This window comes from Psammomys obesus, unplaced genomic scaffold (genome assembly GCF_907164565.1).
Source record: "Psammomys obesus unplaced genomic scaffold, mPsaObe1.curated_primary_1811, whole genome shotgun sequence".
Lineage (NCBI taxonomy): Eukaryota > Metazoa > Chordata > Mammalia > Rodentia > Muridae > Psammomys > Psammomys obesus.
Window position 1 is genome coordinate 4,199,847 of NW_026590062.1, and position 26,031 is coordinate 4,225,877.

A 26,031-nucleotide genomic window follows, 5' to 3' on the forward strand; every position below is an offset into this window, starting at 1 on the left:
CTCAGATCCTCAGCAAGAGCATCCAGTTCTGAGCCATCTCTCCAGCCCCTCCAGGCTGGCCTTGAACTCAGAGATCTTCCTACCTCTGTTTCCAAGTGCTGGGATTAAAGGTGAACTGTACTTCCACACCCCCCCCCTTTAAAAACAAAACAAAACAAAACAAAAAAAAACAACAAAGCTTATTTTTTAAATTATAATTACATCATTTCCCCTTTGTCTTTCTTCTCCCCTGAAGCCCTCTCATACATCCCTTCTTGCTCTTTCAAATTCATGGCTGCTATTAGAAGTTGTTATGTACGTTTATGTATCTGTAGACACTGTCCTTATTTTTTAAGCTAGGCTCTCTTACTAAAACCTGAGACTTACCGACGGGTTACACTAGCTGGCCAGCTAGCCCCAGTGATCCTAGCTCTTCTGCTTCCCCCGTGGTGGGACATATAGGCACGTGCCACACACCTGGATTCTTACATGAGAGCTAGGACTAAGCACAGGTCTTATGCGTGCAAGGCAAGTAATTTTATCAATGTAATGCCCTACCCCCACCCTACTGTTACTTCCCCACAGGCCCTGGAGGCAGGCTGCTGTTGGCTCTTTGTTTTGTGCTGGGGACTGAGCCCAGAGCCTTCCACATGCTGGGTAACCACTCTACCATTGAGCTATGTCACTACCTAGCTGTCTACTTTCAACTTACTTTTTCAGTATTTCTAGTTCTATTACTTTGGATTTAAAATTTTTAGCTACTGTAATTTTCTTTTTTTGGGGGGGGGTGTGGGAAAGGGGAAGCTTTTTGAGACAGGATTTCTCTGTATAGCCCTGGCTGTGCTGGAAACACTCTGTAGACCAGGTTGGCCTCGAACTTACAGCGCTCTCCTAGTTCTGCCTCTCAAGTGTGGGAATTAAAGGTTTGCACCACCTGTAATTTTGCCCAGCTGTAATTTTCAATTCTAATATGCCTACTAGGTTCTTTGTTCTATGTGTCTCTTGTTTTAAGAATGCTCATTGCTTTTCAGACCATGATCTTACTAGCTGGTTAAAATGTTTCTGACAATTCCAACAGAACCACTTATGAGATCTTGCTCTATCATGTGGGTCACAGGGTCCCTCAGGTCATTGGGTGGCTCATCCTTTTTACCTGCTAGCTATCAGCTGGCCCCAGGCCAGCATCTGCTCACTGCTTTCTCCATGCAGCCCTTGAGGTTTTCCTGGCTCTTAATACACTGAGTCACTACGGATGGAATCTGGGATATTCTAAACATTGTATTGTGAGACTCTGGGCCTTTTTCAAGATCTATGCAAAGGGTTATTTCTGGTTTTGGCAGGCAACAGAGCAGGTTGGGCTCTGCCTGCTGAGCAGGCAACAAGAGAAAGCAGCAAAAGAAAAGCAATCCATATTCCTTGATGCTGGCGGCCAGACATTGAGGCACCTGTGTTGTATACTGCCATTACTGCTGCCACCTGCCCATATTCTGGGATTAGAGAGAACAGGAAAATAGAGTGACTCAGGGAACCCGCTTCCGTCTGTCTGCTTTAAGTCTTATTTCTTTTCAAATCAGAAAGAGAAGGCTTCTTTGTACCTGCTCTGCAGCTCCAGATCACAGAAGACGTCACCAGTTTGACGGGACTTCAGGTCTTGTTATTCTTAGCTAGGACTTACTTTTCAGAGTAGAGCATTTTGTCCATAGATTTTAGTTCCATTCAGCAGAAGAGACGGGGCAGAGCACGCCTGTGCCGCCTTGCCTCAAAATGGCTCGTAATCCTATCACACAACCAGGGTAGGGCTACTGTATGTGTACAGTAGACACTGCGCGTCAACAGTCGGCAAACCCTGAGCCTATGAGATAGCTCAGCAGTAAAAGCACTTGCTGCCACTTCTGACAACCTACATGTGGTCCCCAGAAACCATGTGGTAGGACAGAAAAACTTCAGCACATTGGCCTGACTTACACACACACACACACACACACACCATAGTATGTGCTCCCCGACAAACATGTTTCTTTAAAGGCATTGGCAATGTCTTACATATAGGGCTGAAGAGACAGTGCTTTAGGCTTTGTGTTCATCTGTTGCAGCCATGTAAGTTACTTAGTTCGCTAGCTTTTTGATAGCTGTCATACACAGAGCATCAGTTGGCATGTGCAATGTTATTTAATAAAACTGGTCACAGGCTGGGGGGCTCAGACCAGTTTACCAACCCCTATTCCAGATCCCAGACAAGGCCACTTAAAGGTGGAGTTCACTCTGACGAACTGTTCTGAGAAAGCTTCTAAAATCCACTGCTTTGGAATATTGTGTGAGATGGACTGTCACGGTCTACTTTCGGTCCCTGTCTTTAAGTTGTGCTGCACTTGAGTAGCCCTCTTTCCTTTATTACTGTGGGATATGTAAGGATCTTAAGACTTATGAGAGGAATAAAGATAAATTTCATTGAATGAATTGAAAATAAAATGAATAAATGGCAAAGCAAGAGGTTCTGCTAGTAACTGAAAGTTCTATCTTTGCTCAGGTCAAGCTGGATACACTGTGAGGCCTGATCTAAAATCCAAACCAAGAAGAAAAATAAAAATTCTGTACTTACGTTATCCTTCCAAATACACATCCTTACTGACAATCTTCCTGAGGATATGTTCAAACAGAGGAAGTCATAAAAATGTTGTCCTGACTTGTTTTTCCAGATTAGAGGTAGCAAGGCTGCCCTCCTCTCACTCACCTGGTTTCCGGCCGCAGAGGTAGAAGGCCAGTCTGTCAGTCAGCTCATACTGTATTTCTACGAGGCGTTCTGCCAGCTCGTGGTGCCCTCCTTGCCTACCAAGAGAACAAAGCACCATTGACACAGCACAGTTCACTGGCTCTGAGTCAGAAAGCACAAAGCTGTCCTCAGACACCTGAGCAGCTTATCAAGCATGGCTGTCTGCAATCCTGTGCACTGCTGACTGCCATGATCACTCTCAATCCCTCCTCCCTAAGCCAATGCTCCCACCCAAAATATCCTCTTTATGAAGGTGTAAAAGATGGCATTTTATGTACTTAAAGACTTATGAGAGGGATAAAGATTTACTTCATTTAACAAGGCGAGAAAATAAAATTAATAAACAGAAAAAGTTCTCAAATGCTAGCTAGAGTGTTCCCAGGAAAACACAGCTTTGGGAATTCTGGATTAGTGAGGACAGTCCAGCCCCAGGCATCAACCTTCCGAAGAAGGCCCTTCTTCCACGTGCTCCTGAGGCATGGAGTCAGCTGGCCTTGGAGAGGAATCTAGAAATGAGGAACTACGTCACACAGGCCTCATCTCTGCAGCTACTTTTGCCTCTTTGTCACCAGGAATCAGTTTGCCTATCTTTATTCATAGAATATTTGAGTTGCTTGGATCCTTTCAGCACATAAGCCAACTGTGACACTGAGAGACTATTATATGCAAGCACACTGAAGATTCCAATGATGATAAAGCGTTCACTGTAGATTCTGGTTATCTTCAAAGATCAAATCTAGCCTTAACCAGTTTTTCTTTCCACACAGTACTTCCTGACCTATTACCCACATTTGAATCTAACAGACTCCCTGTTTTCTTAGGGGTAGCTTCTTTGAGACTTGTGAGCTGCCCTGCAGTTGCTGGCCTATGGCGGTGCATCTGGCAAAGCTTTCTCTCCATGCTGGATGAGATAAAGCAGCATGATCCAACCTCAGAGCTGACCAAATAATGCACTCCCCTCACCTCTCCCCACCCTCGCTGTCTCCAGTCCCATCTCCACGATGATGAGAGCACTCTGCCCATCCCCATCTTCCACCCTGACTCTGCCTTTCCTCTCTGGAGGATACTTTAGTTCCTCCTTCATAGGTCCATATCCAACTCACTTCTCAAAGACCACCTAAGAAAACTATATATATATATATATATATATATATATATATATATATATATATATGTTGATCTAGAGCCACCACGTATTCAGATGTTAATTGCTTGCTGCCCCAACCCAGATTCTGTTTTATGAGCAGACTATCACGTACCCCAAAATGTTGCTGTGTGATCTTGCCTCAAGTAATCCCTATCTGACCAAATGCCTACACCTGGGCAGGGCAGAAGTGAGGTGGGCAGAGCTAAGGTTTTTGGGCTTGAAGGACAGAAAGATCATGGAAAGGGGAGAGATGGGGTAGGGGGAAGGAAAACGAAGAGGGAGAAGAAGGGAAAGAGGGAGGAGAAGAGGAAGAGCAGGAGGAGGAAGTAGAGACCACCAAATGGAAAGCATGTTCAAGTATATGTATTATTTTGGAAAGGAAATAGTCAGGATGGGAATGATTAGAGCAATTAGCATGGGACTGTGAGGTAATGAGGTAGTTTAAGGGGTTAATATCTGCCCAGTGCCAGGTGAAATAAAGCTTATTAAAAATCTATCGGGTGCCTGTGTCATCTATTGCTTATGCTGTGGAATAATAATAACCGCCACAATAATTATATATGGTCCAATAGTATTAATAGACAATTTTCTGCATATGAAACACATTTGCGTGTCTGTAGATGTACATGTCTATGGAGGCTCAAAGCTCATATCAGCATTTTCCTTGAATGCTCTCTACCATGAAGCAGAATCCTACTGAACCATAACTTGATGACTTGATGGTATAGGTAGTCTTGCTAGTCAGCTAGCTACAGGGATCCTCCATGTCTGTCTTCGACGACTAGAATACAGTAGGGTTCCACACATACATAGCATTATGTGGGTTCTGAGCATCTGAACTCTGGTCTTCATGCTTGCACAGCACGTGCATTAATCAGTGGGTGATCTCCCAGCCCCTTATATATGCTTTTTTTTTTTAAGATTTTTTATTTATTTGTTTATGTATCTGAAGGCTCTATCTGCATGTACACCTGCATGGCAGAAGAGGGCATCAGATCCCCATATAGATGGTTGTGAGCCACCATGTGATTGCTGGGAATTGAACTCATGACCTCTAGAAGAGCAGACAGTGCTCTTAACTGCTGAGCCATCTCTCCAGCCCTATATATGCTTTTTAAATGTATTATGTGTGTGAGAGTGAATGAGTGTATATCATGGCATGGGTGTGGCTTAGGGGACAACTTTTGGGAGTTGAGGCAGGGTCTCTGGCTTCTGCAGTGTTGTATACACAGAATAGCTAGCTCTCTGCCTCTCTTCTTGCTGTGGGTGCTGGATTTACAGATGTATGCACACTGTACACTGCACTTGGCTTTTCATGTGGGTTCTAGGGAGCACACTCAGGTCGTCCAGGCTATGCAGGAGGGCTTTTACCAACTGAACCACATGTGTCAGTGGTGTGTGGTAGTTCACAGTTGAAATCAGCATGGAAGAGGGAGGGCAGCAAAGGCAGAAAGACTGTCTGGATTATAGAGTCAGACCTTGTCTAAAAAAGGAAACAAAATAAAACAAAACAGAACAAGGCTGTCCATTTTGTCAACAATTCACACATAATCTTGCCTCAATTCTTTCAAGCATTTATTAATCATTCGAGAATAGTCTTTTGTCATTTCCCGGTTCACTCTTTGTGAAGCAGAACATGTTGCTTCGTAGTTACTAAAATAACAAGAAAAAGGAAAGCTATCCATCTTCCGTCACTTAGACCTGCAGGCTTTAATGGAGTTATTTAAGCCTGTGAAGTTCCTTCATGCTCCAGCATTTCAGATGGAGAAAGGCATGGCGGTGTGCCTGCAGCCCCAGTTATTCAGGCACACACAGTAAGAAGTTTGTCTAAATTCAGAAGTCTAAGATCTACCTGTCTTAAAACAAAACAAAACTACAGCAGGAAAAATTTAAAGACCCATTAAAACCTTGAAGAATGGGTTTTGTATTTCCTCCTCATGCCAGGAACAGAACTTGTGTGTGTGCCTGTGTCCCTTAGAGGCCAGAAGAGGGCGTTGGATCCCCGGAACTGGAGTTACAGATGAGGCACCCTGTGGTGCTGGAAACTGAGCCCCAGTTCTCTGCAAGAGCAGCCAGTTATCTTAATTAAGGAGCCATCTCTCCAGCCCTGCCCTCTCCCCCCCCCCCCCCCCCCCCCCCCCCCCCCCCCCCCCCCCCCCCCCCCCCCCTCCCCCACCGCCCCCCCGGTTCTTGATACCTGATTTGCACACTACAGCTTGTTAAAAAGCTGGATGTTAAGCACACCAGTTTATTACTGGTATTGCTTGTCTCAGTGGATATACATCTGAAACACCTTTATCTACAAAATAGTAGATTATAAATCTTTAAAGGGGCTAGAGAGAAGTTATACACAATTTAGTGGCTTAGCAAGGGCTCCTAGTGAGTACACAGGTGCAGTAAGAACCTCAGCAGCTCACCTTGCATAATCAACAGGAGTCTTCCCACTAGAATCTTGTGTGCCTGGGTCAGCTCCGTATACTGCCAACAATTCAGCCTGTAAAATCTGTCCCGCTTTGGAGGCAACATGGAGTGGAGTGCTTCCTTTTTCCTACGAATTATTAATTAAAAGTAGATTAAAAAAAAAAGTAAGCTAAGTAAATTCAGCCTACTCTAGTAGGACTCAGTTTCAATCTACTGTCTGAAGCAATTGACAGTTGCATACGGGATGGAAGAAGTTGGCTTGGGCTCCTAGAGACAGCAATCTCAGACAGGTCTCAAGGTTCCCTGTTCTCACACTTGAATGGAGTTGCTGAAAAACAAACAAAAAAAGAGTAATTGTAAAAAGCATTAGGAGTGACATGCTCGAGCAGCTGGCAACCTATTTGCTGCACTCTACAATAGTAACAGATATTTAACTGGCTCACAAGGAGCTAGAACTGTGAAGTCTGCCCAAAGGCAGGGCTTTCGAGTAAGAGGTTCAACCATAACCTGAATGAGAAGCAGCTGAAAAGGAGGCTCTGCTGTTTGGGGGAATGGATGTCAAGGCCTATGGCTTTCCAGCTGTATGATCAGAGAACTCTGAGCAGTGGAACCTGGGCGCCATGGTGCCACTTGCCAATAGGGTTGCTGTGTGGTTTCAATGACACAGGAAATGACTCAAAACTCAGATGCCGTACACTAGTAATCTTTGGCTGCTGCTGCAGTGCTGATCCCAAGGGTTCAAGCTGCCCACTGCACATGCTGCACACCTGCTTACCTCATCCTCTATCAATCTGCACTGTTCACACAATACTTTTCCCAGGCTGCTCTTGGTGGGAAAGGTGCCTGTGCCACAAATTCCACACTATCTCAGAAAAGCTTCTAAACACTCAAAGCAAGCTGCTCTCTTTCACAGTTAATCTGGTGTGGTCCTAATGAGACCCACTGTGAGCAGGCTTCTCTACTCCCCCTGCCCCCGAGACAGGGTTTCTCTGTGTACCCTTGACTATTCTGGACTCACTTTGTAGACAAGGTTGGCCTTAAACTCACAGCGATCCGCCTGCCTCTGCTTCCTGGAGTGCTGGGATTACAGGTGTATGCCACCATGCCCACCAGCTTTTGTGACCAGTCTCTTTAATTACATGTGTGTGTATACATCTGCGCACGCTGCATGCAGGTGCCCACAGAGGCCAGAGAGGGTGTCAGATCCCCTGGAGCTGGAGTTACAGGTAGTGTGAGTCATGGGATGTGGGTCATCTGCAGGAGCAGTCTGTGTTCTTTATTACTGAAACTCTCTCCAGCCCCAAATCACTGTTGTCTTTTTCTTCTTCTTAACACACACACTTTTACACAAGGACTCACTGTGTATTCCTGGGGCTTGGAACTCACTATATAGAACAGGCTGGCCTTGAATTCATAGCTGTCTGCCTGTCTCTGGCCTTCTGAATGCCAGGGACTAAAAGTATATGCAACCACACCTGGCTATATTTTTTATTTGGTAAAAAGGAGAAAAGCTATTTACCTAGTCGAAAAATTACATACATACATACATATATTATACATACATATGTATACACACACGTCGAAACATTATGTGTGTGTGTGTGTGTACATGTCTATGCACAATTAGTACTCTGAATGGTGCACATGGTCTACTGAGTGAGCATCTTGTTCAGAACACTGCTCCAAAAACCAAGCTGTACGTTTCTGCAGCATCTCTTAACACACCAAGGCCCACAAAGGAAAGCACCACTCACAGCACAACGGTGTGCTGCAGCTCTAGTCCCACTCTGGAGATCCTTCTCGCCTGCACCTGGGCACTGAAGCACTCTGCTTTGCCTTCTCATGGTCTAGTCTCTTTTAGAAGTAAGCATCCTGAAAACTTCTAGGTCCCTCTAGAAACACTCTTCTGAAATTGTTATTTGCAAGTAGAGAACTTACCAAAATATGTATGTGAGAACTATACTAAGCAAGTACTAAGTAATCAAATGAAAAAAAAAAAAAAAGAGGAAAAAAAATAGTTTCTTTAACACAGATTTTTGTCTACTATGTTTAAGACGAGTGAATGCCACTGAAAAGAGAAAACTAATAAAAAGCTGTCAGTTATTTACAGGCACGAAAAAGATGTGTTTCTTCTTCCTGGTACTATTTTTAGGTGAAGCAACCCACTGTCTTGGCAGGCTCCCCAAGGGACTGTAAGCATGTACCCACCTTGCTGAGGTCTTTGGCAGTCACACTGTCGTCATCACGGCAGGGCAATCGGTGCACAAATGCTAGCATCTGATACTTGGCTCTGATGAATTCTGCTTTATTGGGGCTGGTTTGAAAACAAAGAAGACAGCTCACTTGAAGTTCTGACACATTTCTCATTCTCTGTACTGTAAGAAGAGGAAGTGACCCACACCCACTTGAGAGGAAGATGAACAAAGCTGAGTTCGTTTCGGCAGCACTGAAGGCCAGGTCTGAAAGCACACTATCAAGCACCTACATTTCCGCTCCTTTCCTCCCTTTCACTTTCTTGCTGGGCACCTTGGGAGTTTACAGCATTCCCTCCCGTGTTCTAGGTAAGGCTGCCGGGATGCTGCCGAAGCCAGACTTCTGGTCTGACTGCCACTACTTTAGAGTATCTTGGCTTCCATCTGATCACACCTAGTCACCATGCCCTGATCTCCAGCTGGAGAAATCATTAACTTCAGTTGAGTAACCAACAAAAGTGCTGGCCCACCTGCCTCACTCTCCTTTCTAACAGCAGATGCCCCAGGCACAAAGCACAGCCCCCTTGGCAGCCGATCAAAATAGACACATTTCTTTCAGCAGGGCCATTTGTTGCAAAGAAGAGAAGCAATTACAAACATTCCACTCACTGTACTTTATCCTGTGGATTAGCTTTCCGTCTGCCACTCATAATAGATGCAGGGTCCAGCAAAGAATGCTCCCATATAGAATTAGCACCATTGTTGTACAAGGTCTCAACCATCTGAAACCAAGCAGTGTGAGACGATATTTTATTTCCACATATATTCAAAAAGCATCAGTGACAAAAATGGAAAAATAATGCTTTGTTAAAAACACTACCATGTCTGGGTACCACTCCATCATTGCTTCTGACTGTACAGGGAGGCCGAGGAGCTCCATACAGCTTTGCCTGCAGGATGGCCAGAGCTGGCTTGATTGCACAATACTTACAAACTGAAGGTAAAGTAACTGATGCTTTAGGGTGGCCTTTCATTAAATTCAGTCATTTAAACTACCTCCTCATTCATTACTTTATTGAATGCAATACTTTTATTGCATTCAATAAAGTAATGCAATAAACAGATATTTTAGTGCCAGCTCTCACACATCTCCCACTGTGGCTCATGTCCCACACTTCAGAGTCTGATGTCTTAATGTCAACGCTGGCATTTTCCAGAACTCATCTCTGGACCTCCTGTAAATTCTAAAACTGTAAACAAAGACAGACCTGGGTGTAGCACTCACCCTTTCCCGTCAGAATGGGCTTTTGGAAACATCTAAGTAGAACTCTTAACAAACCTGCCAGCTTCATCTCTCCACAGGGCTCCCAGAAATGCCCATCTGTGCGTGCAGCTCACGGGGCATCTCTTATCAGAACCCAAACCACTTGCTTGGGTACCTTGGTTCATGTGAGTTTAAGGAGCATGGTGTGCAGCTGTTGCAGATTTACTGAGATGTATGTTAAGACAAATATCCCAAAACATACGAGAACTAAAGAATGTGCACCCCAAATAGAAGTACCAAGGACATGACATCGGATCCCAGATAAGACAAAGACCCCCTGACAAATGTTAGGCGTGCAAGCCACACATGCTCACTTAGTCTTGGCCTAACAGTGACAACTTTTTAGAAAAAAAACTTCAGATGTTAAAGCAATTTCTGAGGAATCCCAGTCTATGCTTCTATTAAAACAGGAAAAATGTTCTAAAGATATAAGCAGGTACTCAGGAATAGCATGTTAATGAAACGCCTCTCAGCAGTGGCTTTCGGGGTCATTTATCACAGCTTATCTGAAAGACAGAGCTTTTAAAAATAAATTCTGGGGGCTACAAAGATGGCTTAGTGTTCCACACCAAGCACTTGTTCTTGCAGGGGACCCAGATTTGAGTCCCAGCACCCACATAGTGGTTCACAACCATCTGTAACTCCAGTTTCAGGAGATCTAACGCTCTCTTCTGATCTCTGTGGGCACATACAAAAATAGAAGAAATAAATGTAAAAGATAAAAATAATTTCTAGCTGGGTGGTCATGGTGCATGCCTCTAATCCCAGCACTTGGGAGACAGAGGCAGGTGGATCTCTGGGCTTGAGGCCAGCCTGGTCTAGATAGTGAGTTCCATGTCAACCAGGGCTACACAGAGTAACTCTGTCTCAAAAACCAAAACAACAACAAAAATTTCGGAAGTTGGGCATGATGGCATACACCTTTTAATTCTAGTACTTAAAAGGCAAGTGAATGTCTGTGAGTTCAAGGCCAGCTAGGGCTACATAGTGAGACTCAAACAAAACAAAACACAACAATTTTTGGAGATTACCTAGAAAGCCAACAGTGAAAACTAAGAAATTTAAACTTTTATTGACACATTCTATCGATATATCTGTCTATACATAACTAAGTTCGAGGGAACAAGATTATGTTAGGTGAGCAAAGAAGGAAAATGATTTCAACAGACAATACTCTATACTATACATAGAAATGAGGCACAGCACTTTATTCAATTATGATTCAAAGGTATACTTTGATAAGATTTAAAATGCATATTAGGAGATATTTTAGTTGCTAAAACGACAATCCTAAAACACAAATGCCCAATTATGAAAATTCTTCCTACCTGAAGCAGTGTTGGAGGCCATGGTGTATGTTTAAGATGCCTTACTTGGGAGATATGGCGCCCTAGACTCCGATGAACACTGCAACACTCGTCACATATAAAAGTTCCCCTGTTTACTGATGCCCATGAAGGATCTGGAAAAAGAATGACACCTCAGTGGCAAGGATATTAATTGGTTGCTATATATAGGATAGCAAAAGATGACTGATGTTTGGTTTTAGAATACAACAGAATATTTTTTGTTCTTTCATATGCTGCTTGATACATGAGGCTGATGAACAGCCTGATGATCCTACCCAGTGTGGCTGACTGGGTTCCCTATTGAGCCTGGCAGCCTTTCTCGAGCAACCTTCCAGTTGGGCCACAGTCTCCCACGTCACCAAATGCTAAAGAAGCAGTTGAGGGAGCCAACGGTGGATCACTCCACTTGGTCTTCTTGCAGTACTGGGGATCAGAACTGGGGCCTTGTCCATGCTAGTCAAGTGCTCTACCACTGACCTCCACCTCCGGGTTGGTGATCATTTGAGTCCATTTTTGTAAATCACAAGATTATATAAATTTGACAGTGAGTTATCTGCCTAATAGTGTCTAAGGTAAATGGTGAAGTGATTGCTGCCCAGTGCAGGAAGTTGAGGTCCATTTGCTAACAGAAAGCCAGAGAAGAACTGAGACGCTCTGCTCCAGTGTCTGCTCAGGTGATGCTCTCCACAGCACCAGTGGTTTAGATAACCTGCCAGACCCAGGCATGCAGCTGATCTGAAGGAAGCAGTCTCACGGGAACAAAGATGTGAAACAAAAATGGTATTTTTGGTTGAGTCCAATACTTTTTCCTTTGAAATTGCACAAAATTACCAGACAACCTTTCATACAAGGAATAATTCACACTAGGTGGAGAGGATGGATCTGGGTGAATGAACTGAGCCTTAGAAACACCAAATAAAGGCATTTCCTCAGACACACAGTGGGGTAACATAGGTGCTACTCTGGCTGCCTGGCCTATGTGTTGTAGTTTAAAATTCTTCAAGGTCCACAAAAATCTCTAAAATGCATGTATATCATCTTGCCATTTTTAAGTTTATTCTAACCCCTTCAAACCATATAATGAAAAGTTATGGGATTTCAATCAAAGACAAATCCTGGGAGCCAGAGAGCACAGTGGTTTCGAGGGTTGGCTATGGAGACAAACAGTCCAGAGTCAGAACCTCATTTCTTGTGCAATAATCTGAGGCCTGTTACTTTGAGTGTCCTCACAGTGGACCCAACTGGAGTAGTAACATATCTCAAAGGAGGGAGAATGTAGATAAAGTGTCTGTCTTGGGGGCACAGGAATGATGCATTTTAAATGAACTAGATTCATTAAAAACAAACAAGAAATCAGGGCTGGAGGTGTGGCTCTCCCAGCAACTGTGAGGACCTGGCTTTGATCCCCAGCATCACTAAGGTAAACAAGACATATTCAAAGTGAAGTGTCCGATATGAAACAGAAGAGTCCAACAACCACAGGTGCTACAATACCATTGTAAGGAGCAAGGACAAAACATGAGGTTCTGTACACAGGCACATGACAACACTGCTTTCTGCAGGAAGATATTAGTATTAAGACTGCAAGTGTGGCTTTGGCAAATCAGCCAAAAAAAAAGGATAGCAATTTTTTAACACACATTAAACAATCGTCTCCTTTAATCACTTACCCAGCATGGATCAGAATCCCACAGAAAGAATGTTTGACGACACAGAAAATGAGACTTAAGCTTTTATAAACGAGGCTGGGTGAAGCCCTTCCAGGTTATCTGGAAGGCAGGACTTTTTAATCAGGCTCCATGAACAGCAAAAACAGACTTCAAAAATATCTGTGCCCCAACCATCTGATCAAATTTTGTCTGGGAGCATCTTCTGAAAAGGCCTTAACATTAGGATTTCAGAGGAGCCCTGATCCTACAGGTTAGCCTTTGCCTAAGCTGTGCACAAATTCTTAGTTGCTTGTCCATCCTTCAAGGTAGCTTCGTTATACTCAAAACAGGAAGGAAGTGACTCAAGTCTCTCTAGATTCTGGCATTCAAGACAACTAATGTGAAACACAAAAGGTCCAGAAATGACACAAATGGAAGACCATATTCAGGTGGTGAGGAGAGGGAATCTGTGTTTGCCATGTACCATCCACTGGGTAAGGAGCACACTTCTCAAGAGGAAGTTTTAAGTCAGACAAACATGAATCAACCGAAAACAGGCAAGGAAAGAAGGAAGCGGAACAAACAACATTTTTAGAGATAGTTTGTATATACCTGACTTGCAGACAACAGTCCCTGCCTCTCCTTACCTTCCATCTAACTGTTAACCTGAAATGCTCAGGGCCAAGAAAAACAAAACAAAACAAAAAACCAGTAAGGTTTACCACAGAATCACTTAAAATCAGTCCCTGCTTCCAAACGACAAGACGAAGAGAAGAACAGTTGCAAGCTGCCGGCGTTCAATGACTCGATTAAGACTGTTTATTGAACGCTGCTGTACCAGTTAAGTCATCTGCTATTTAACCAAAAGTCCAAGGACCAAAACAAGCAGAAAAAAATCTGAATCGAGACGTGTCAGTTGGTTTCCAATTACTAAACCAGATCCAGTCTCCAAATCCAAATACTATCTGCAGCAAGAACACTTCTGGTCGTTCGAAGTCCTTGAGTTTACAATGCCAGCGACTCTGAAGCCAAAGTGTAGCTGAAGGAACTACAAGGATTTTGGACTGAGAGGCAGCATACAAAAGAGACGAACCCTGGGGAATGTCCACTGACCATCGCGCACGGTACTGGCGATAGTCTCCATCGGAAAAAAAAAAAAAAAAAAAAAAAAAACAACGAGGAAATCAAGGTCTGGGCAAGTGGAGTCATCAGTCCAAGGTCACACAGAGGCAAAAATCTGGTGGGAACTTGGAATCTCAAACTCGAGACCCGACCTGGGGCTGTCTGTCCCCCGGGAGCGGCCGCCTGTAGCAGGGCAGCCCAGCCGGGCGACGGTCGCGCACCCGCGCGGGGCGGGAGGCCGGGAAGGGGAAACACCTGCAGCCTCGGGCCGCCTGTCGGACTCCTGTCACCGGCCTTCCGGGGCTGTCTAACCCTTCCCGTCCCGGCCGGTGCCGGCCCCCGCCGCCTCTGCGCTCGGCCGGGCCAGGGGATGGAGGGTCCCTCCCGGCCGCGCGGCTGACAGGCCCCGGGACGCTCTCGCGACCGTGCGGCCCGGGGGTCGGCGTAGCCCGGCTCCCGCCCGCGGGGACCGCCCCGTCAGGGGTCCCGGCCCCGAAAGCGCGCCGAGCGGGGCCCCGCCGGCGGCACTCACCCGGCCCGCTGCAGTCGGCGCACACGTCGCTGCTCCGGAGCCGCTTCGACATGGCTCCCGCTTCACCTGCCGGGAACCCCGCGACGGCAGAGGCGTCGGCTGCGCTTCCGCTCTAACGGGTCCCCCGGGCAGCGCTGGCGGCGCCTCTCCCCTCAGCGCCTCGCAGCCCCGGCGCACTACGCACGCGCGGGGAGGAGTCCTGCTGCGCCCCGGCGGTCATGTGACCGGAAAGGGCACGCTTCCTTATGGCCATCTTGAATGAGGGCAGAGGTCTGCCCAAGAAATCCTTTGCCTGCCTCTAAACGCCTTAGCAATTTGGGGTCTCCCTTCTGGGAAGTGATTCTTTGTTTAGTACCAGAGACAGAAGCAAAATCTTGTGTCAAATATTTTGAAATCAATCGGAGACAACAACTGAGTTCATTTAGTCATTTCCAGAAGAGACCTCAGGAGCGCGCGTCATGTTTCTCTAATGTGAGTGACAGTTCCCACGCATTCCTCCATTAAAGCTTTTAGGTACCATCTTTATGTGATTGCCTCCTGTATTGGCTTCATTCAGTCTTTGAGGACTCCACCCCCGTGGAGAATGGACTAGGTCCGTCAGGATTCTTGGCCAGCCCTTGCACTTATCTGAAAAGCTGGGTCTGTTTAAAGCCAGGAAGGAAGACGGAATGCTTGCCGGTGGCTTTGGACGACTTTTGTTGTAAGACATCTGGGCAGACACAGCACTTGGTTCTTCATTGTGTCAAGATACAATGCCTGAAGTCGCAACCTAAAGGATGAATTTCACTTGCGCATATTGTGGGCCAATCTCGATACGCCATTAGTCCTTTGGGTCACAATCCTAATCAGGTTAATGAGACTGAGGCGGGATAAACCTTCAGCTATAGCCTTTACATTATAGCCGAGTTGGGGGTTCAGAAAAAAATAGTGGTTTTTCAACTGGGCGATTTTTCTCCTCCAGGGGACAACTGCCCATGTCTGGAGACAGTTTTGGTAAGAGTAACGACGGCATTGAATAGGCGTCTGCTCACCCCCTGGAAAGCGTCGGATAACGTCTACACACAGAACCATCCAGTTCAAACATTCCAGAGTTTAAAAGCCCGTAGACACAACTACCCCGTTATCATGAGGGTATCTGGTGCTACCTCTCCCGGGTCCAGGTCATCCATGAAAACGATTTCGTGATGCCCACTTCCAAAATGGTTTCTGACCAATCGTGGAAGGCAGCTGAGGACGGCACCAGTCAAATGGTTTGATCCAGGCTCTCACCCCCGCGGTTGCAGAGCCAATGCAAGAGGCCCGGTTGTGGAGCAAACCACTGCAGGAGGCTAGGGCAGGGGGAGAGAGTCGGGGGGCGCGCACCATTGCCTTTGCGCGTGGGGCTCTTGGGCTTCCCGAGGGCCCCGAGGTGCTACAGAACGTTGTTAGTCGTGTGTTCCGGCGCGGAGGTGCGGCGGGGAGCGATGGAGCTGGGCTCGGGCGTGTCGCGGGGCCGCGTTCCCCGCCGCCGCGCTCAGTGGAACGGGCCGCGCACTTCCCTGTTCGGGGCGGTTCGGCCGGCAGCAGTCGTTTCGCGAGCTGTCAGCGCGGGCGCGAGCGCGCGGGGCGCGGGGTGGGCGCGGCCGAGCGGGTCCCCGAGCCGGTCCCCAGCCCGGCCCGAGACCCCGGGCCTCCCGCGCCACCCGCTCCGGTCTCGGAGGCCCGCGCCGCCCGCCTCGCCCCGCACTCGCCGCCTCGCCGCCCTCCTCTCCTCGCTCTCCGGCCAGTCGGGCGGGCCCCCGAGACCCCGTCGGGTCGAGGCTAGTGGCAGGCGGGCGGTCAGGCCCGGGTCCCGGCCTCCTCGCCATGTCCTCGGCCCGCGACGTCGGCAGCCGCTTCCCGCTGCACCTCCTGGTCTGGAACAACGACTACCGGCAGCTGGAGAAGGAGCTGCGGGGCCAGGTGAGGTGCGCAGCGCCGCGTCGGGGCTCCTTTGCCTCCTGAGCCCCGCTCAGCCCTTCAGCTCTGCGGTTCCCGCTAGGATCCATCGAGCTCTTACTGTAGACCGATGCCGGGGCCTTTTGGTGCATCATCCCCTTTCCACTATCGCGAAGAATGAGTGCTTGTTATTCCACTTGACAGGGAAGGAAACTGAGACCTCAGAGCTTACTTGCCTTGCGCAAGGCCACTGGGCCAATGAGTACCATTGTCGGGATCTTTTATCTTAGGCCGGCTGGCTCCAGAATTCACCTTTAACTTTATGGTCTCGAAGACGGAAGAGCAACACACACACACACACCCCTTACTCCACCCGCCCTGGCGCTGGGGAAGAGCTTGGTTGGCTTAGGTGGCCAGGCTCTACCTTATCTCCCTTGTGACCTTGGGCAAAGCAGTTATGTTCTGGGGCCCACTTTTCTTTACCCATAGGATGAGGATGTAGGCAGTGACGAGGGAAAAACCCCAGTCCTTGTTTAAATTAAAGGTTCTGGGGCTGGGCCTAGGAATCAGTATTTAACAAACTTCCCAGGGCAGCTGATGTAAAATTTGAGATTCTGCTGCTCAGACTCTTTAGGATCTCCCTGTTAGGAAGTTTTTTATGTTGTCATCTCTCTAAATCAGTGGTTCTCAACTGGAGGTGATAGTAAACATTTGGAAGTGCAAGGAGACATTCTGGGTTGCCATGACTTGGGAGGTGGGTGCTGCTGGCACCTAGTTGGGTGGAAGTGGGGGATCCCGCTGTCTCCTATAGTATACCAGGCAGCCACCCACCCACAACAATGTTATCTGACTACAAATGGTCAGTAGTACCTTGGTTGAGAATCTTTCTCATTTTGTTTTTTTCAGTTTCTTGGCTTTTTTTTTTTTTTTTTTCCTTTTTTGTTTTTGTTTGAGACAGGGTCTCACTGTGTAGCCCTGCTTAGCCTGGAATTCACTATGTAGCCCAGGCTGGCCTCTAACTTGGGGGATAGCCTCCTGTATACTGAGCTACCACCTGGGCCAAGATGCCTGGCATTAATGGCACTGCAACAATTTTGGCAGGTATTGGCGCCCTGAGTTACATACTAACTTGTAGCAAATAGAGATAAGGACTTGTAATTACTTCTGAAATCTGGCATAATTGTTACTGTTGGTTTCATTTATCTTACCCAGTGTGTCAGACACCTGGTTTTGAATGACCTAACACTGACTCTGTAATCATCGAGAACCCTTGGTTCTTTTGGTTGGTAAATACTGAACAAGCTCCCCATCAGGCTGTTTGAACAGTCGTACTAAGTGTTGGTTTGAAGCTTGCCATACGTATTTTAGGTTGTATGGGCACTCATGGGAACTCAGAAGTCACTCTTTTCATTTAAGAAAAGGATTCATTCCATGGCAGGCAGGAGTGGTGGTGCGCACCAGTAACCCAGGGCACCCAGGGAGTTGGAGCAGGAAGATTGGAGTTGGAGGCTAGCCTAGGCAACTTGGTTGAGAGTTGGTCTGAAAAATAAAGAAGAAAGGGTGAGAGTATATTCAGCTCCATGGCCCAACATTGTCTATTGTGTGAGAGGCGCTAGCGTGTGTGTGTGTGTGTGTGGGGGGGTGTTATCCAGACAGAACAAGGTTTTGTAAGAGTCATTGTTCTTAATTAGATGACACAGTAACTATTTAAGAGTTAAAGAGATATGACACATGCCCCCAGAGAGAATGATTCACTGCCAGCCGTCCCAGCATACCTGCTGACAGAATTCTCTTTCTATTAGACACGGCTCAGAGGCCTTCTCTGGAATCTTACCCTTAGGCCTGTCCTCAAGCCCCATCCCTGACACTTCCGAAAGTAACCAGTTTTGACTGGACATGGTGGCCCACACCTGTCATCAAGGCTGAGGCCTTGACGAATTACATGTTCAAGGCCACTGTGGGCAAGTTCAACTCTGTCCCAAAGTCAAAGTCAAAAAGAATGCAGAAAAGGAATTGAGGCGTGTAGCTGAGGCGTGAGCTGTCTGTGCTCAGTCCTCAGCACTGGTTTTGCTGTAGACAGTGGTTCTCAGCTCATGCAGAAAGTACAAAAAAAGTCACGGGGTTAAATCCCATTTGATAGAAAGGCTCGTTGTCATCAGACCATGGGCTTCAGGCCTGAGTTCTCAAGACAGCTTTCTCCTCATTGAAGAGGAAGAGTGGTCTGCAAAGGTAAGAGCCACGTCTTGCTTCAGGATCTCAGCTGTGGCCAACTTGCCATTTCCTGCAAACCATGGATAGTCACAGAATGTCTGTCTTTAACCTGTGTAGCCCTCTCAGTGACTGTCCTCCTCAGCCCCTCTAGTGCTCCCCCTCCCCAGGGGGGGCAGGTCACAGGCATGGCAGTGCTGGGGAATTCAAATCTTGTAGGAGATTTTGTGGAAGAAAACTTGAGGTCTTTACTGCCCTTGACTTCAAGGCTGAGAAAGAATGCTCATGCATGCCGACTCTCCGGTTTTGACATTGCCCTAATTTAATACAATGGGTCATTTCACAGTGTAGCACTGTGTCTAGGGAGGAGACCTTGACCCAGGCATCCTGACTGTCATAACTATGCAGTCTAACTTCAGCCGTGAAATTTGGCTGTTGAAGTGGCGGGGACAGAGCAATTGTGTGGGGCCCATTCCCTGCCATCACCATTTTTGAAATGCTTCACTGTTCTGAATCAGAGGCATCTATCCCTTTCATTTTGTATGAGTCCCTACAAGTGATATACTTGGTTTGGGGACAGGATAATATCGCTAGAAGACCCCCAAATGGCAGAGCAGGAAGTATGTGTTCATGCAGATTCTCTGTCAGTGTTGAAGTAGCCACCTTCCTTTTGTGACCAGGAGGCAGTTGGGTTTAATGGCTAGCACCAATGCTGACTAAGCTGTGTGTTTGGGCACGTGGCTTGCCCTTGCTGAATTGGCATCTGTGAAGGTGGATGGCCTACAACTCGACTCTGTAGTCTAGGCTGGCCTTGAACTCAAGGCAAGTCCATACCTCACTCAGTCTTCTGCGTGTTGGACTTAAAGACATGAGCCATTGTGCCCAGCTTCTGCTAAATTATTTTCTTTAATGAAATCTTCATTTTGTCTTATATTTAGTGTGTGTGTGTGCCACCTAATGGATCCCTGGAATCTTTGATTTCCTTCTTCCCCCAGCTCTCTGATGTAGGTGTCACTGTGCTTCCTTCCCATCCTGGAAGAGCAACTCACTTCCATGCTTAGCTTGTGCTTGGGTCATAATTTGAAACCGGAGACCCGGTTTGAATCCTGTTTCTTTTCTTCTCTCACTCTTTCCCTCTATCCTCATCTTTCCTTCCCTCTCTGGATAGAAAGACAAACACAGAAGAGGAATAAAAAGCAACATTTTGTATTTTTGCTTTTTTTTTTTCTTGGTATATGTGTTTATGTGGGGTGTGTGTGTGTGTGTGTGTGTGTGTGTGTGTGTGTGTGTCCTGGTTGGGCTTGCCTGTGAGGGTGCAGGGGAGGTCAGAGGTCGATGTTGGGGTATCTTCCTCGATCATTTCTCTACCTTATTTTTTGAGACAAGGTTTATCACTGAGCCTGGAACTCACGTTTTTATTAGACTAGCTGGCCATTGAACTCCCAGGATGCTCCTGTCTCTGTGTGTGACAGCTGTGTGCCATGGGCACTGGGGATCTGACTTCAGGTCCCGATGCCCACATGGCAGGCACTTTTCACCGTAAGCCACCTTCCCAGGCCCTGCTTTCGGTGGTTCTTTTGAGACCAGGTTTTGCCGTGAGGTTTCTGCTGCCCTCGGCCTCCCAAACACTGGGGACGTAGGGGTGTACCACTGCCCCTGGCTAGAAATTAAGATCTTAAAACCAACTGGCCCAGGCTGGCTCAGACCTGTCTTCTTAACCCCTGCTCATCACTCAGGGAGCTTGCCTGTCCTCCAGGGGAACTAAGGAAAGCAGTAGATGGAGTGTCTGACCTGTGGTAAATGGTGCAGTGCCCTGCCCTGCGGGAGCAGGAGCCACCATGTTCTGAGCCTGAGGGGTTAGCTGTTCTATTCACCTTCCAGTTTTTCTACAGGAGCTGGGAGTTGGCTGCAAAATTAAGAATAAAGAATCCCCATCATCTCAGCAAAGTGCTGTTGGCCTTGCTGTGATGTCTCTCCGTGGAGGTCCTGCTGTCTGCCCCTTCAGTCTTCCCATCACACCGAGAGTGGGGCTTGAAGCTGTCACACTAGGATTTTATTTTGTCCCAGCACCTACTGCAACACAAAAAGTATTGAATTTATCCAGACCAAGACACTAACTTTTTGTCAGCTTCGAGTGTCGCTGGTAGCCAACTGTGAGAGTATTTCAGGCCTCAGAAGAGTGCTCAGTAGAGTGCTTCTTAGCCCATGGCTCTCTCGCGTTCAAGTAGGGCTTTGAAGTTGGCGCCTGCAGTTGGAAGTATTTGTGTCCCAGTTGTCATTTGGCCAGGCCTTTGGAAATCCACTGGCCTCACACTGATGCAGAGGAGTGAATGAGCACTTACAGGGATGAAGGCAAAGGCTTGTCCATGCATCTGAGCTTAGGGGACGCAGGGATTGGAGGTGGCAGACAGTACACTCCTTCCTGAAGCCAGCAGAGCGGAAGCACAGCAGCCAGGAAAGAGAGAGAATGTTCCAGACAGCAGCAGCCCTGGAGCCTGATGGAAGCCTGTGGCAGGCAGGTGAGGTCACTGGGCACACATTCTAGTCAGGGCCCTTGGCCTGGAGGCCACGTTTGAGCCATCCAAGATGAAGCTCCTGGGGCTCTCTGGTGCTTCTCCTCCATCATCAGGAACTCAAGCTCACAAAACCACCTACTGATAACCTTTCCTGTCTAACTTGAGGTAGAAGCCAGAGGCCCAGAGGCCCAGAGCAGTCAGAGTGGAGACACCCTTTCCTGAGGTCCCAGAAGTAGTGATTGCCACGTGCTAGGTAGCACAGGTCACTGAGTATTCATGGAAGCTAGAATTGGGGCCCAGGTTGTTTGTAGCCTTCCCTCAAAGATCAGCCATGCGCTGCCTTTGGAGGATGGCAGGGACCTAAAGAAGGCTTTTATACAAGAAAAGTGGAATTAACAAGTACAAAGGAGGGTGCAGGCTCATCTTATTCCTTGACTTCATTTGAGACTCAAAGGAAAGAAGGACCTTTTTTTAAAAATATTTTTAAATTATTTGTCTATTTCTTATGTACATTGGAGTTCTACCTCTACATGTGTTTGTATGAGGATGTCATACATCCTAGATGTATGTCCCTAGATCAGGAGTTACAGACAGTTGTGAGCTGTTATGTGGATGCTGGGAATTGAACCCGGGTCCTCTGGAAGAACAGCTAGTGCTCTTAACCACTGAGCCATCTCTCCAGCCCTGGAAAGAGGGACTTTTAATGTGCTATAGCTCAGGGTTGAGGAAACATGAGTCAAAACAGCCCAACTCAGAGTTTGTTGAATTCTGAGAACCCATCCTCCCTGGACTACTGTAAGCTGGCAGTGCTGAGGCCTAGTGTAAGTAATGAGAGTGAGCCAGCCCCTCAGGAAGAGTGAAAGCGCCCTGGACCTGCACAGTGTGGACGAGAGCAGCCGAGTGCAGCGAGAAGCGCTGTGCCAGGTAATGCCTTCTTGGGAGACTGTGCGGTGGGCACCTTCACAGTCCTCATTGTACAGGGGCAAACCCAAGCTCAAGAGACTCGAAGCAACTTGTCAAGCAATATGACAGTTTATAGATGGTAGATTAGTCTTATGTGCGATATATAAACACACACACAGGGATTTCCTGACGTGTACTGACACATGATTCACTTACAGTAAAGGTTTGAATGAATGGTGCTTGAGTGAATGGTTCCAAGTGGTGTTTGGATGGGTTAGGTGGTGCAGCATTCTGGAGGAAGTCCGTCACTACGGGCGGGCTTTGCGATTGTGTAGATTGTACCACTCTCTCTCTGCATCATGCTTGGCACTGTGACGTGAGCTTACAGCTTGCTGGTCAGGCCGCCATGACTGTCTGCTATAGTGGACTCTCAAACCTCAGGAACTGCAAGCCAAATAGGTGCTTTCGTTTCAGTTGCTGTGGTCATGGTATTTTTCACAGCCACAGAGAGGTAACTTACACACCACCCACTGAAAGGGTCCTAGCCGGTGATTCTGGTGTATTCACCATGCCAACTCCAGGCATTTCCATCACCCTAAAAAGAACCCTGCCCCATCCCTCCCTTTGCCATCATCTGAAGACTCCCACTTGCCAAATGCCACATGTCACCTGTGCCACTATCGCTTCCATCAAACAGTGGCCTGTTCTGTTTGCCTCAACTCAGCTATTCCTGGCAAAATCTGAAGCTTGGGTTTTGTTTTTAACCTGTTAACACTTGGAATTGTAAAAAGAGGATTTACATCATTTTTAAGAATAATAAATAATAAAGGAAACCATACATTCCTTTTTTAATGATTTGTTTTCATTTTATGTGCATGGATTGGTGTTTTGTCTGTGGGAAGGAGTTGGATTCCTAAACTGGAGTTACAGACAGTTGTGAGCTGCCATGGGGGTGCTGAGAATTGAACCTTGGTCCTTTGGAAGAGCAACCAGTGCTCTTGACTGCTGAGCCACCTCTCCAGCCCCATAAAAGCATATATTTTTTAGCATCTACTTTCCCTTCACCCCAGTTCCTTTGGTCCCAGGCAGCTAACGTATGTTCTGGCTAGTCTGGAAACTCCACATAAACAGACTCACGTAGCATGGCCTTTCATGTCTTACATGATGTTTTCAAGATTAATATGTGTTATGGCATGCATCAGTTCTCTGTTTTTATGACTAAATGGTATTCTTTTGTATGGGTACACTGTTCATTTATATCATATTATAAATGTATCTTGTTCATTTATAATGTGGTTACTGTTTCACTTTTTGAGGAATTTCTGATTTTCAGAGTAGTTGCACTTTTTTGTTTTGGTTTGGTTTTTTGAGACAAGGCTTGTCTGTGTAATCCTCCATGTCCTGGAACTCACTCTGTAGCCCAGGCTGGCCTCGAACTCACAGAGGTACAACTGCCTCTGCTCTCTAGTGCTGGAACCAATTTTGGAGTGGGTCCCTTAGGATTTTCTATGTACATGGTCCTGTGATGTGTGAGTGGAGGTGCCTTTATTTCTTCTTGTTTTTTTACGTTGTATTTATGTATACTTCTGTGTTTTCCTGTCTGAGCATCTACCACGTGAGAGCAGATGCTCAGAAAGACCAGCTCCCCTGGAACTAGAGGTATAGGTGGCTGTGGGCCGCCCTGTGTCTGCTGGGAACCACTTGAGGCCTCTGCAGCAGCTGCTGCTTTCACTGCAGAGCCATCTCCAGCTCAGCTCACAGTATGTGGCTCCAGGGGTAGCACTCAGGAGTCAGGCTTGTGTGGGAAGTGCTTCGCTCTTGATTTGAACAGCTCTTGATTTTAATAACCCAGGTCTTTTATTTTTGGCAGTGCACCCAGGCATCTGCGGGTGCAGTGGACACTGTCAGGGGCCTCTTCTGCCTTGTTGGTTTGAGAGGGCCTTATCTCCCCTCTCCTCTTTAGTCTCCCATAGTTCTCTAATCACATCCAGGCTGTGATGAAGTAGGAGATTTCTTCATGCCTTTCTCATTTCAAGTGAGAAAGGGAGCATGGTAAACTCTGAAGAATTCTCATCAGCTGTGCAAAATGTGATGCCAAGTGTCTCTTTCTGCGGTTTAGAACAGAAGAACGCTAACAACGTAGTGAACTGGGGTTTTGTTTCTACATCCCGTCTAAGAATTTATTGCAGAGGAGGCTGAGTGTTGGCTGCAGCCTCAGTGGCTGCTTCCTTGTTTCTGGGTGTGGACTGAGTATTTTCCTTCCGACGGTGAACACAGCGGATGCTGTGAAGACACTCCTGTGTGGCTGGCCCAGTGCTGAACCTGTGCTTCTCACTTAGACTGAACTTGAGTAGTTTACACAATGGAGGAAGGGAGGGTAGTGAGTCTGCCAATTACTTCTTTACTGTTACGCTTCCACTGGGTCCTAGTTCACAAGTTCGTAGCCTTGCTACTTTCAGGAATACGATTATTTAATGCCAGTTAGAGGGCAGGGTGGCGGTAGTTAAGAAATATAATAGTTAGACACTATTTTTTTATAGTTTCAATCTCTTCGGTGCAGTACACTAGCCATGCCCTTGGTGAAGTCTGGGGAGCCTGGGAGTGGCGTGGACCATCCATGGAGACATGCTGATATAGTAGTCTCCCCTATTCAAGGCTTTCCTTTCTGTCAGCTTGTCATAACCTAGAATCATCTGGACATCTAGGACTGTCTACATTGGGTTGGCCATTGGGTGAGTCTGTGAGGGATTGTCCTAATTGGCTTAGTTGGTATAGGGAGACTCAGCCCAGATGGGTGGCACCCATCCCTGTGAAGGGGCTCTGAAGTGTTAGGAGCGGAGAAGCCAAGCTGAGGGCTGGCAGCTGAGCACTCTTTCCTCCCAACTGCAGCTCTTATGTGAGCAGCCGTCTCAAGCTCCTGGAATTGTGGCTTTACCCAAAGCAAGGGAGAGCGACCTGGAACTGTGAGCCAATAAACTCCTCCTGCTGAACTGTTCTCTTGTCTCATCACGGCAACAGAAATGAAACTAGAGCAACACCCATGACCAGCCTGCAGCTGAGGGAAATTCCAGAGAGAAGTCGTTCCTTTGAGTAGGGCAATAAAGTCCCTCCTGACTGCTCTGTCCTGTGGTAACATGGTTCATGCTTGTCCAGCAAGCCCATACTGTGTGCTGCTGTCCATTGTCTCTAAGCAGCCTCCGTGTGTGTCAGACTCGTGTGTGTGTGTGCATTTTAGTGTTTGTGCTCAAATGCCCCTGATTTTACTTAATGTCCCCAAAGTACAAGAAGATATTGGCAACTGGGATGTGCCAAAGGAATTTCTAAAGTTAGTCCTTTCAGTGCAAAGATGTAAAGACTTAGTTAATTCTTTAGGCTGGCCTGGGAATTGCCATGTAGACCAGGATGGCCTTGAACTCAGAGATTCACGTGTCCCTGCCTCAATTCTTGATCTTCTTGTATGAGTGTATGTATAGGAAAAGCATAGTTCATTATGGGGTTCAGAACTGTACTTAGCTTCAGGCTCTCACAAGGACCTCTAGGACCTGTGCCCTAGGGAAAAATTGGGTACCCTATTTTAGCAGCTAGGAGAGTGCCTGGAATTGGCTCAGGGACCTCCCGTTCAGCAAGCCGCTGCTTCCCACTTCTTTTCCTCGATAACAGTTCTTATCTTCATTGCGCAATAGCTGTGATATAATTTTAGCAGAATGGGAGGTTGCATAACTATCAGATCATGGCCGTTAACGCTCAGTCACTTCCCTTCCTCAGTGGCCTGTGAAGCATTTGTTTTCTGCCGTTTATGCCTAAACAACTGGCATCTCAAGGCAAAGCACCTTCCCTAAGGAACTTGAGGCTGTTAGAAAGATGCATGTTCACAGTGTCCTTGGAAGAACTTGCAGAGCTCTGCAGTGCAGGCAGCGCCGGGACCCCGATGCTCATGCCAGACTGTGCCACTTGCCTCTGGAGATCCAGGGGAGGGCACTGATAGCAACAGAGGAAAGAAGA

General features: G+C 47.0%; 2 protein-coding genes across 10 annotated transcripts in view; one reads left to right on the top strand and one right to left on the bottom strand.

Annotated features, from left to right (window-relative positions):
- Git2 (GIT ArfGAP 2) overlaps positions 1-15,668 on the bottom strand; it is a 48,792-nt gene extending 33,124 nt beyond the window's left edge. For 6 of the 9 annotated variants that reach the window (XM_055606353.1, XM_055606348.1, XM_055606355.1 and 3 more), the window contains exons 1-7: positions 14,486-14,586; positions 11,162-11,295; positions 9,179-9,291; positions 8,526-8,631; positions 6,559-6,645; positions 6,314-6,444; positions 2,711-2,805 (exon numbers count right to left, since the gene is read on the bottom strand). In XM_055606353.1, the coding sequence (XP_055462328.1) occupies positions 2,711-2,805; positions 6,314-6,444; positions 6,559-6,645; positions 8,526-8,631; positions 9,179-9,291; positions 11,162-11,295; positions 14,486-14,537 (718 nt within the window). In that variant the 5' untranslated portion in view covers positions 14,538-14,586. Of the gene's footprint in view, positions 1-2,710; positions 2,806-6,313; positions 6,445-6,558; positions 6,646-8,525; positions 8,632-9,178; positions 9,292-11,161; positions 11,296-14,485 lie in introns of all 9 variants that reach the window. The other 3 variants (XR_008720019.1, XM_055606354.1, XM_055606356.1) reach the window with 3 other exon arrangements.
- Positions 15,669-16,046: 378 nt separating this feature from the next.
- The window catches only part of Ankrd13a (ankyrin repeat domain 13A), a 31,926-nt gene continuing 21,941 nt past the window's right edge, over positions 16,047-26,031 (top strand). The window contains exon 1 of the mRNA XM_055605801.1: positions 16,047-16,426. Coding sequence (XP_055461776.1) covers positions 16,331-16,426 — 96 coding nt within the window. The 5' untranslated portion in view covers positions 16,047-16,330. The remainder of the gene's footprint in view (positions 16,427-26,031) is intronic.